The 11,435-nt window shown below is 40.1% G+C and overlaps 1 protein-coding gene across 1 annotated transcript in view; it reads left to right on the top strand.

Moving 5' to 3' along the window:
* The first annotated feature begins 3,207 nt into the window (after positions 1-3,207).
* Positions 3,208-11,435, top strand: part of LOC131370343 (clathrin coat assembly protein AP180-like) — a 32,218-nt gene continuing 23,990 nt past the window's right edge. Inside the window, exon 1 of the mRNA XM_058417614.1 lies at positions 3,208-3,990. Coding sequence (XP_058273597.1) covers positions 3,861-3,990 — 130 coding nt within the window. The 5' untranslated portion in view covers positions 3,208-3,860. The remainder of the gene's footprint in view (positions 3,991-11,435) is intronic.

Here is an 11,435-nt window from a genome sequence, read left to right as displayed (position 1 = left end):
CAATAAAAGTCCTTCATAAGGAAGTAGCTCGAAAGCGTAGCGTGTATTTATTATTATTATTATTATTATTATTATTATTATTATTATTATTATTATTATTATTATTATTATTATTATTTATCTCTGTCCATCGTAGCCTTTAGATTTTTTTGCTGTGAATTTCTCAATGTTTTTTTGTGTGTTAATTTTATCGTGATATAGTGATTGTGATAGTGATGTCTCTTTATCATAAAGAGAGAGAGAGAAAAAAAACAGTGTATGGTGAGTAAAATATACTATATTGCCAAAAGTTTTGGGACGCCCCTCCAAATTATTGAATTCAGATGTTTTTCTTCAGGGGTTGGGCTCGGCCCCTTAGTTCCAGTGAAAGGAACTCTTGATGCTTCAGCTTCATACCGAAATTTTGGACAATTTCATGCTCCCAACTTTGTGGGAACAGTTTGAGGATGACCCCTTCCTGTTCCAACATGACTGCACACCAGTGCACAAAGCAAGGTCCATAAAGACATGCATACCACAGATACCTCCGTTTGGTGTGGAGGAACTTGTGGATGAATTAGAGTGGAGCTTGTGAGCCAGGGGTGTCCCAAAACTTTTGGCAATATAGTATATGTAGGGTGATATGTATGATCCACAGCTTATACAACAGCTTGTGCTTTTGTATTGAAACTTATATGGAGCCATTTGAATTGAGCTAAACCCCTAACAACAGACACTTTTTCTGTGCTAAGATCATATGCAATATGCGACTGTTTTCAACTATTAAAAATAGAATTTCTTTCTCTTTAATTTCTGCTCAGTTTGGACTGTTAATGCTCCTCAATTTCAGTCCTGAAGCCCAGAGTCCAGGAGAATGTGAAGTTCAGACCCAGCCAACATTGCAAGGTGGGGCCCATGTGGGCACCATATGGGCTTGAAACATGGGCCCCAGATGGATTTGTCCGTGGGTTCCACGTGGGCCCTATCTAAATTAGCCCATGTGAATCTTGAGAATTTCTGAATTTCTGACAGAAACTTTAAATTATATTCATATTATTTGATCCTGATTCTCAATTCTAGAGCTAGCCTGATGGGATATTTTACCAGTTTTAGGTAAAGTTTATAAAATCTAATAATCTATAAAGCTAATCCTGACACACCCATGTGGGGCCAGTCCAGTACCCACTGATAAACCTATAATGGGCCCTTGTATATACCACATGGGCTTCACAAAAAGGAACCAATATGGGCCTCATGTATGTTGCCCAGTTGGGCCCCACATTTGCCCCAGTCAGAATATACGGGTGGGTTAATATGAGTTAATTTAGATGGGGCCCATGTGGAACCCGCAGACAAACCCATCTAGGGCCCATGTTTCAAGCCCATATGGTGCCCACATGGGCCCCACCTTGCAATGTTGGCTGGGGAGAAACCTGACTCAAACCATTACCTAATGATCAGGCTTAGTCTGTGAGATTATAAACAAAATCAATAAGCTGCGTGAGTACAGCTGATTTTTACAAAAAATTCACGAGAACCCTGCACTAGCAGTTTATTATCGACTGGCAGACCACAAGTCCAGTGTGTTTCTCCAGCTTCACCTCTGGAGGGCAGGGCTGAGTATAACTACAGTAATCCTCAGTATTAAATCCTCAACATAACCAATTCTCAGTGTAACTAATCCTACAACGATCAGACATAACATTATGACCACCTGCCTAATATTGTGTTGGTCCCCTTTTGCAGCCAAAACAGCCATGACACATAGAGGCATGGACTCCACTAGATCCCTGAAGGTGTTCTGTGGTATCTGGCACTAAGATCCTTTAAGCAACAGATCCTTTAAGTCCTGTAAGTTATGAGCTGGGACCTTCATGGGCCTCCAAGGATACTTACAGGACTTATAGGATACTTTTGATAGATACTGACCACTGCAGACTGGGAACACCCCACAAGAGCTGCAGTTTTGGAGATGCTCTGATTCAGTCGTCAAACCATCACAATTCGTCAAACTCTATCAAATCCTTACGCTTGTCCATTTTTCCTGCTTCTAACACATCAACTTTGAGGACAAAATGTTCACTTACTGCCTAATATATCCCACCCACTAACAGGTGCCATGATGAGGAGATCATCAGTGTTATTCACTTCACCTCTCAGTGCTCATAATGTTATGCCTGATCGGTGTAACTATAACTAATCCTCACTATAGTTAATAACCAGTATAACTAATTCAGGGCAGATTACTAACATTTAGTTTATCTGCCTACACAGTAATAATACTCCAACACAGTTATAGTCACAGAGATCAGACTTTTTCTTCATATTAATGTTTGACTAGCTGAAACGCTTGACGTGTATCTGATGATTTTACGCAATGTGCTGTTGCTACATGATCAACTGATCAGCTGTAGATGTACAGGTCTTCCTACATGGATGGGGAGTGTAAATACAATACAGAAGCACTGTGAGAAAAGGGAAATCTGTAAAGGAGAGAAAGGAGCTTATTTCTAAACACAAAATATCTACATCATCCTAAAGGTGTTCAGTGGGGTTGAGTCAGAGTCAGGGCTCTGTGCAGGACACTCCAGTTCTTCCACTCCTTAACACTTTAACACACCATGTCTTCATGGAGCTCAGGGGCTTTGTGTACAGGGGCATCGTCATGCTGGAACAGGGTTCGAGTCTCTTACTTCCAGTGGAAGGAAACTGTAAAGCCACAGCATACAGCGACTTTCTATACAATTATGTGCCTTTAATATTTCTGACAAGAGATTGGGGAAGAATCAAAAATCAAGAAATAAACACACTTTGTAAACAAAGCACTTAGATGATGTACAAAAGGGTGACTGAAGAAAGCGTCCTGAGTGTCAACTTCTACTAATAGGCTGTTATTATTAATATAATAATAAAACAATATTATTAATTGTTTACTACAAGTATATAAAATCATTTTATTTTAGAAAGTGATTTGCTGGTATTTGCTTCACCAAAAGCACAAAATAAACCACAAGACTAAAGACTAAGAATAAACTCTTTACTAAACGTTTCGTAAACGTTTACTCCGCTTTTCACACTGGCATAGCATTCATGAGCACTGTATAATGCAGTGTTTGTGTTTGTGGTATAATCTGCCATTTTAACCCTTAAAGCCTGCCTCCTCTTTCTCCCCAAACCCACTTCCTTTAAGGTTGCTGATGGTCACGTGACCGTGTCCGCCAACCGCTGATGACCGTGTAGGACAGGGCTCTCTCTCTCTCTCTCTCTCTCTCTCTCCTTCACTGGTGTATACACGGTACGGGGAATAAAACCGACACCGAGTAGTTTAATCCTAGGAAACACCAGTCTCCGTTTATCACTTAAGTGTACTGATAACAGCCTTGCACGAGAGCATCTCTGCTTTGGTGAAGGAAAGGACACAGATAGAGGACACCGCGCGCGACATCCTTAAAAAAGGAGCATTTCGGGTTATCGTTTTTTTTCTACTCTCTAATTCCAGCACGTTTCGTATTCTTATCTACGTGCAGTAATAAAAGTGCTTAGAATTTGTTTTATTTTTTTTTTTCATTTATAAAGAGATCCGGAAAATCCGGTGGCCTACGTCACCGACGTAACCTCTCGCGTTACGTAACACCGAGGAGCGCAACCGTGCGCCAAATCCCTCATGTCAAGACGCACACCTATGAAGCACTGTGTTCGTTACAGGATCTGAAGAAGAAGCGCATATCTAGTCTTGTAATATCTGCTGCATTTGTTCACCTTTATATAGGCTGTTTATTTTGCGTCTAGTTTTTTTTTTGTCGGCCAACAGCCTATGTTCTTGCTCCGCCGGTTCATTCCTTAGTGCGAAACGGATTGGTGAGGAAAAAAAACAAAAAAACATGTCGGGCCAGACGCTGACGGATCGCATCGCCGCCGCGCAGTACCAGCTCACCGGCTCGGACGTGGCTCGGGCTGTGTGTAAAGCAACCACGCACGAGGTGATGGCGCCTAAGAAGAAACACCTGGACTGTAAGTGGACATTTTGAGTAGCACTCTTACTGCGTTACCAATATGGACCGAAAATAGCACGCGCAATGTGAATGTGGAGAGCGTGTAGTGTCGAGCCTGGGCGCTTGGCGCTGTCCATTTCAGCACCACGCCGATGAGATGTGGTGTCCTCTACATATTCTCAAACACAGGGGGCGACTGTGTGTGTGTGTGTGTGTGTGTTGGGTGGGTGGGTGGTTGGAAAAAGGCCTACAAATAGCCACACAGACATACACGCATACATGATGCAGAGTTAATCAATAGCCGATGAAAGAAGAGAAAGCCTTTATTAATCACATATGAATTACAGCACACTGAAATTCTTTTCTTCACATACACCACCTGGTTAGGAAGAGCTCATGGTCAGCTATAATACAGCACCCTGGAACAGATAGGGTAAAGGGCCTTGCTAATGGGCACCAACACTGGCAGCTTGACAGAGCTGAACCTGTAACCTTCTAATTAGAGCTTTAACCATCAAGATTCCACTGCTCAATGTACTGCAGCCGACATGTTTATTTTTTTTTAAATATTCTCTGTTCTTCAATAGGAACGACAAGTATTAAGTGTCTCTGAAGATTTTGTCACACAATATGTTCATATACATTAGCAGGTAATTTAATATGCACTGTACGGACAGAGGTATGTGCACCCCTGTCCATCACACCCGTATGTGGATCTTCCTCAAATTGAGTCACAAAGTCTGAAGCACACAATTGTCTAGAATGTCTCTGCATGCTGTAACTTTACAATTTGCCTTCACTGGAACTCAAACCCTGTTCCAGCATGGCAATGCCCCTGTGCACAAAGCCCCTGAGCTCCATGAAGACATGGTGTGTTAAGGTGTTAAGGAGTGGAAGAACTGTAGTGTCCTGCACAGAGCCCTGACTCTAACTCAACCCCACTGAACACCTTTGGGATGAACTGGAATGATGCTCTTGTTGCTGAATGATCACTAATCCCAAAACAAGCAAATTCCAAAATCTAGTTGGCTGTTTTCCCAGAACAATGGAGGCTGTTAGAACAGCAACTCAATTTTAATGCCTATAATTTTGGACTAAGATGTTCAATAATCAGAGGTCCACATATTTTTGGCTATATAGTTTATTGGAGCCTTCAGTTGAGCCAATGACTCTAAATATAGACTTTAAATATAGTCAGAGACTTCTTCAGCACCAATTAATTTAATTAAACTGTTTAGATATTTGGCTCATTATTTAAATATATGCATTAATATTCTGGGTATTTATTGGAGCCCTAGAGCCTTTTTAATTTCCGATCTTTCCAATAACAGAACATTAATTATCCACCAGATCGTTTATCAGTTATTGAGATTTGCAGTAAACCCATTCAGTTTAAGAGACTAGTCAAACAGATTAATAACTGCATCACTTAATAATATATAACATTTCCTGGTGATGGGTTGTTTAAGAAAAAGCTATGCTTCCTGGACCCCTGGGAGTTCTGTGCCTTATTTAGTCAGCTAAAATGGGCTATTTTATAGTCTATGACTGCCAAAATCAAACATTATGTAGAAATAACAGTGTGATCTGTGAATAGGTGAACTATTTATCTGTATATACCATTAGCTTTAAAATACACAAGTCTCATTTTATCAGTTGGTGGTAGTGGTCTTTAAAAATGATTTTCCTAAAACTCTTTTAGAAAAACAAAAATTAAGGGTTCTTGCAGGATTCTTAGATAGTTGAACTCCAGACTTTTCTGACTGAGAAACACTAAATTGTGAGGTTTTACAAAGAACTCTTATATGTTATAGATGAGCTCATTTCTTCCCCTAAAAATCTTTATTATTGCCTACATCATATAAGCTACTATGAATTCACTCACTATTCCACAGACTCGGGTTAAACCTGGAACCCTTCCGTTCTTTGGTTTGCCTTTTCATGTGAACACTACAACACAGTGTTCCCTTTCCGAGAAGGGAAGTGGAATAGTAAAAGCTTTAACTATTTAAGACTCCTTTAGGACCATTTTATATCACATAGTACTCAATTATGTATTTGTCTTCTGGGATTTTATGTTAATGTGCAGTACGTTTTGATATCCATATCTTTTAGGGGCTGTGGTATTGGAGAATCAGGAGCACTATGTAGGACATTTTCAGTCTGTCACATCACATTGAAATCTTCTTCTTCTTTCACATTGAAATCTTTCACATTGAAATCTTCCTTCAGGGGTTGCCACAGCGAATCATCTCTCTCCACCTATCCCTATCTTCTGCATCCTTTAATACTTACACCCACTAGCTCCATATCCTCATTTATTACATCCATATACCTCCTCTTTGGCCTTCCTCTTAGCCTCCTGCCTGGCAGCTCCATGTCCAACATTCTCCTACCAATATACTCACTCTCCCTCCTCTGGACATGTCCAAACCATCTTAATCTGGCCTCTCCCTAACTTTGTCCCCCAAATGTCCAACATGAGCTGTCCCTCTGATGTACTTGTTCCTAATCCTGTCCAACCGTGTCACTCCCAAAGAGAACCTCAACATCTTCAGCTCTGCTACCTCCAGCTCTGACTCCTGTCTCTTCCTCAGTGATACTGTCTCTAAACCATACAGCATGGCCGGTCTCACCACTGTCTTGTACACCTTCTCCTTGATTCTTGCTGATATTTTTCTATCACACAGAACTCCCGACATCTTTCTCCACCCATTCCAACCTGCCTGCCCTCGCTTCTTTACCTCTTTCCCACACTCTCCTGTCACATCACATTGAAACAGCTAGTCATATTAACTAGTAGCAGTTACAGTTAACAGAAATATAAGGAAATATATAAGGACAGTTGATGTGAGTATTCTCTCATCAGTGTGGTGGTAGCTCAATTGGTTCTGTGTTGTTGATTTTACTATCAGGGTTCAAGCCCCAGTGCTGCCAAGCTGCCACCATTGGGCCCTTGAGTCCTCAACAACCCCCTGCTCCAGGGGAGCTGCATCATGGCTGATCCTACACTCCTGACCCCAACCCCCTAGAATGTGATATGTGATGAAAAATTTCACTGTGCAGTATACATGTATACATGACAAATAAAGGCTACATAATGTAACTCTAACTGCCAGAGCACTTTATTGCGTAAATAAAGTAATGAGGGTAAAATCGCATAATACACTACAAATTAGCTGGCTAAACAATATTTATTTAAGAATTTTATGGCAAAAAGCAATATGCAAATGAGCTCAGTAATCTGACATGTTCTGTATAAGGGTTCCTTGGGGAGTTTTGACAAATCTCGGCATTCTTACAAATGAACGCACGCTAATTTTTAACCGTGTCACGTCATTGCTTATAGATGAGTTTGTACTATAGGGGGAAATTTATGCATTTAAACAGAAACAGAATCTCATGATAATATTTGGCTATTTTGTCTTTAATTAAGCGCTGTAAGTGTGGCACAATTTGCCTAATAGAAACAAAATGTTTGTTGGAATTATGTTATTTCTTTTGAGTTTACTCAAACTAAAATCGAAATGTTTCTGACAGAGATCAATTATTGCTCAAAATCGTCTTAAATTATATACATTCGATTGACTGCTACTGACTTGTCCTATAACTATGTGGCTATAGAATTGCAGTGTGATGTTTTATACTCATTGTACAATCCTAAAAATATTTCTGTATCCGTGAATGGGAACACAACAGCCTCTTAAATGTAATGCTGCGTTCACACATACAGTGACTCTCAGCGGCAACGTGAGCACAGATCATTCTTTTTCAGTGAGAGCTGCTGACTTATGGCGACATGAGTGACAGCAAGCGTTGGTGACTAGATGTGGGCGTGTTTACATCAGCAATATGACAAAGTTGAAAAACTTTATGCCAATATGGAGCGACTCGGTGCAGCGACTACCAATGGGAGCGAAGACAGTAGAGCTCACACACACTGCTTCTGCTTCATCTCGTATGATATGATATTGAATTTTATACACAAACACCAAATCTCTCTCCAGAACCTTATTTTAGCCGCAAGAAAACTGATTTGTAATGTTAGTTCTTCCACCCACCGATAAACATTTGTTACCATGGCAACCAGTAGTAGACTAGGAACACCTACTGAAGCCTTCATGGTACCACGACTGACTGTATGTGTGAACGCAGCTTTAGAGACTGGGACTCATGAATGTTTGGTCTACTGGGATGTCTGGACGGTTTTATGCTAACTGGGTATTGTGTCATCTATTAAATCATTTCTTTGGTATTTTTTGGATGATATTGAAAACCCTAGGGTTAAAATTAGAAGTTTTGTGGAACTTGTGGATGAAGCGTCCTGTCTTTTTATGTGTAAGCTAGTGTGGCCATGGACAAATCAAGTTATAAGCACAGGAACAAAATTACTCATCTTTCACTGGATTTAACATTTCTGGTTGAGTGTTAGAAAAAACGGCTTTGTTTATGCCTCAGATATATAGTGTACAAATATATGGGGTCTAGAAAATGTGTAGCTTCCCACAAACACTAGGTTCGTCCGGTCAGTGTCATTGCCATTACACTGGAATTGCCCATAAGCCAAATTAGTGATATCATGATAATCAGATCCGAGTACAATAAGCATTGTCTCTGGGCGTGACGGTGTTGATATTATTTATAGGAGGACACTTGTTGAGACAGCTGACCTGAATAAAACACTAGATCCAGAGCTTCATGCTTCACAGCACAGTCATAGCCACAATCAGAGCTGATTTTTTAAATAGAATTAAAAACAGTCTGTATGATACAGTACAATGCGGGTCAGACTGATCCTGCAGCAGCAAAAGGTAGCGTCTTCACGACTGTAGTGGCCACTGATCACTGTAGCCTACAGGGTAAGACCTGCTGAATTATAAATCAATCAGCCAAAGCTTCCATGCATTATTTACACAGCTAAAGATGAGGGCACTAATACTGGGACAGAGAGGGACGTCAAGCTACGTCCAAGTGTTTGTCATTTCTGTTTTTTCCACAAAAATGTGTTGTTGGGAAACTTATCAGGAATAGTTTTATGTGCACAAATATGAAATTGTCAAAAAATCAGAGAAATCGAGGGAGAAGCCTAGTAAGTGCAGCGCTAAAAGAGTTTTTTTAAGCTCTAGACAGCCTTCATTGTTTAACTCTGATGATCTTAGCTGTTTTTCCACACATCATATTGATTGTGGTTACTCCTTTGTGCCTTTTCTGAAGGATGAAACGACAGCATAATGTTAAACACACCACTGTGTTAGTGCTGAAGAAGTGGAAATCAGCCCTAAAGGTGCTATAAGTTTAATACATCTAGAGTTGTGAAAGACTTTCCAGAGGGAAACTGTTACGAATTTGAAGATGTCACATAAATGTTATTCATCCAAAATGTTATATACTTTTCAAAATTTTAATTTTTAATATTTTTAAATAATTTTTAATAATCCAAAATGTTATATAGTTTTAATTTTTAATATTATTAAAATAATTTTTAATAATCCAAAATGTTATATTGTTTTCAAATTTTTAATTTTGAATAATTTATTTTTATAATTTTCTTAATAATAAATGAGTGGGTGGCCAGTTAACATTACCTGTTAACTGCAGGGTATTTTCCCTGAGGTATACTTTACTAAAAGACACTACAAGGTCTAAAATAGTTCTATTTTGTTGTCCAAAAACATTTCATCACTATTCCAAAACCTCATTAAATGACTGGGTTGCCAAATTGGGATTAGATCAGGTGGATCCACCTGTTCAAACCTTGGATTTGAACCCAGGACCTTCTTGCTGTGAAGCAATGCTAACCACTAAGCCACCACACTACCCCAGTATGCTAAACCATTAAAATAAAAACTAGTAACTTAACTTCATAATTTTTTTTCTATGCTTCTATACGTCTATAAAGCTGCACCAGACAATTAAATTGAATTAAATTGAAAAAATCGAAATATATTGCAAACATTGTTAAAGAAAATAGGAGGATTATGGATTACTCTGACCTGCCTTAAAGATCCGCTAGCGTATAAATTCACTTTATTTTGTTTAAGGCCGTGTCCTTATCAATATCCTCTGCTGGTGAGCCGCTGCTGCTGGTTCAGCTGTAAATGTTTCGCCGTTCGCACAAAACTGACGCCTTTTTGTGGCAGTGGTCATTACAGTAATGGCTGGCTGTGTTAGTACTGTGTTTCCATGGAAGCCGGACCCACAGTGCGAGTGTTAAAGGTTAAAGGGTTAAAATTGTGTAAAATAGTGATTGAAAGGCTGGTGTACTGACGTGAACATCTGTTCATTGTGGGAGAGACCGTGCTCACGTGGGCGTGGTGTTTAAAAATAAAAGTGCATTTTACATCATTAATAATTTAAAGTTTACAGAGGTGAGTGAATTCAATTCTGCCCCAATAACACACATGGGTTTTATCTGGGCAAAAGCTGCTTTGTGTGTATGTGTGTGTGTATTTGTGTGTGGGGGGTTGTGTGTGTTTGTGTGGGGGCTTGTGTGTGTGTGTATTTGTGTGTAGGGGGTTGTGTGTTTTTGTGTGGGGGGTTGTGTGTGTGTATGTGTGTGTGTATTTGTGTGTAGGGGGTTGTGTGTTTTTGTGTGGGGGCTTGTGTGTGTGTGTATTTGTGTGTAGGGGGTTGTGTGTTTTTGTGTGGGGGGTTGTGTGTGTGTATGTGTGTGTGTGTATTTGTGTGTGGGGGGTTGTGTGTGTTTGTGTGGGGGGTTATATGTGTGTGTGTCCTGACTAAGGAAATTCATTAAAAAAGGATTAAACTACTAGGACCAGGTTAAGGTTAGGGTTAGATGTAGGAAGTATAGAAAATGTTTATTATGTAGGTGATTATTTTCCTGTAGCAATATTTTTTATCCCTTTGCACTTAAAGAATGATATGGAATACTCTTTAACTGTTTCATTCCTATTATCACTTACACTATAACAGTTCTAAACATCACCAGACCTTCCTTTATGCTTCAGTTTTTAAGTTTGCTGTATATATTTGTTAGATATTAAGAGCTGCTTTGATAATAACACATCACTACTGGTAACCCCCCTCCCCCACACACAGCCTCCCCCAAAACACAACCCACCCTACACACACAAACACACACACCCAACCCCCCCCACCCACACCCACACACACACACACAGCCTCCCCCAAAACACAACCCACCCTACACACACACACACACACACACACAGCCTCCCCCAAAGCACAACCCACCCTACACACACAAAACACAACCCCCCACACAAACACACACACACTCAGACACACACACTCAGACACACAGCGTCCCCCAAAACACAATCCACCCTACACACACAAACACACACACACACACACAGAATACTGTCAGTAAGGACAAATGGCTCAGTAACAGCTTGGAGTGTTTTCTCCTTCGAGTCCTGATGCACAGTCTGAACACAGATCAATGGCACTTTGTAGCAGTTCCTTTGTTGTTATTTCAAT

This window comes from Hemibagrus wyckioides, linkage group LG19 (assembly GCF_019097595.1).
Source record: "Hemibagrus wyckioides isolate EC202008001 linkage group LG19, SWU_Hwy_1.0, whole genome shotgun sequence".
NCBI classification, from domain to species: domain Eukaryota; kingdom Metazoa; phylum Chordata; class Actinopteri; order Siluriformes; family Bagridae; genus Hemibagrus; species Hemibagrus wyckioides.
This window is presented reverse-complemented; position numbering and strand designations above follow the sequence as displayed.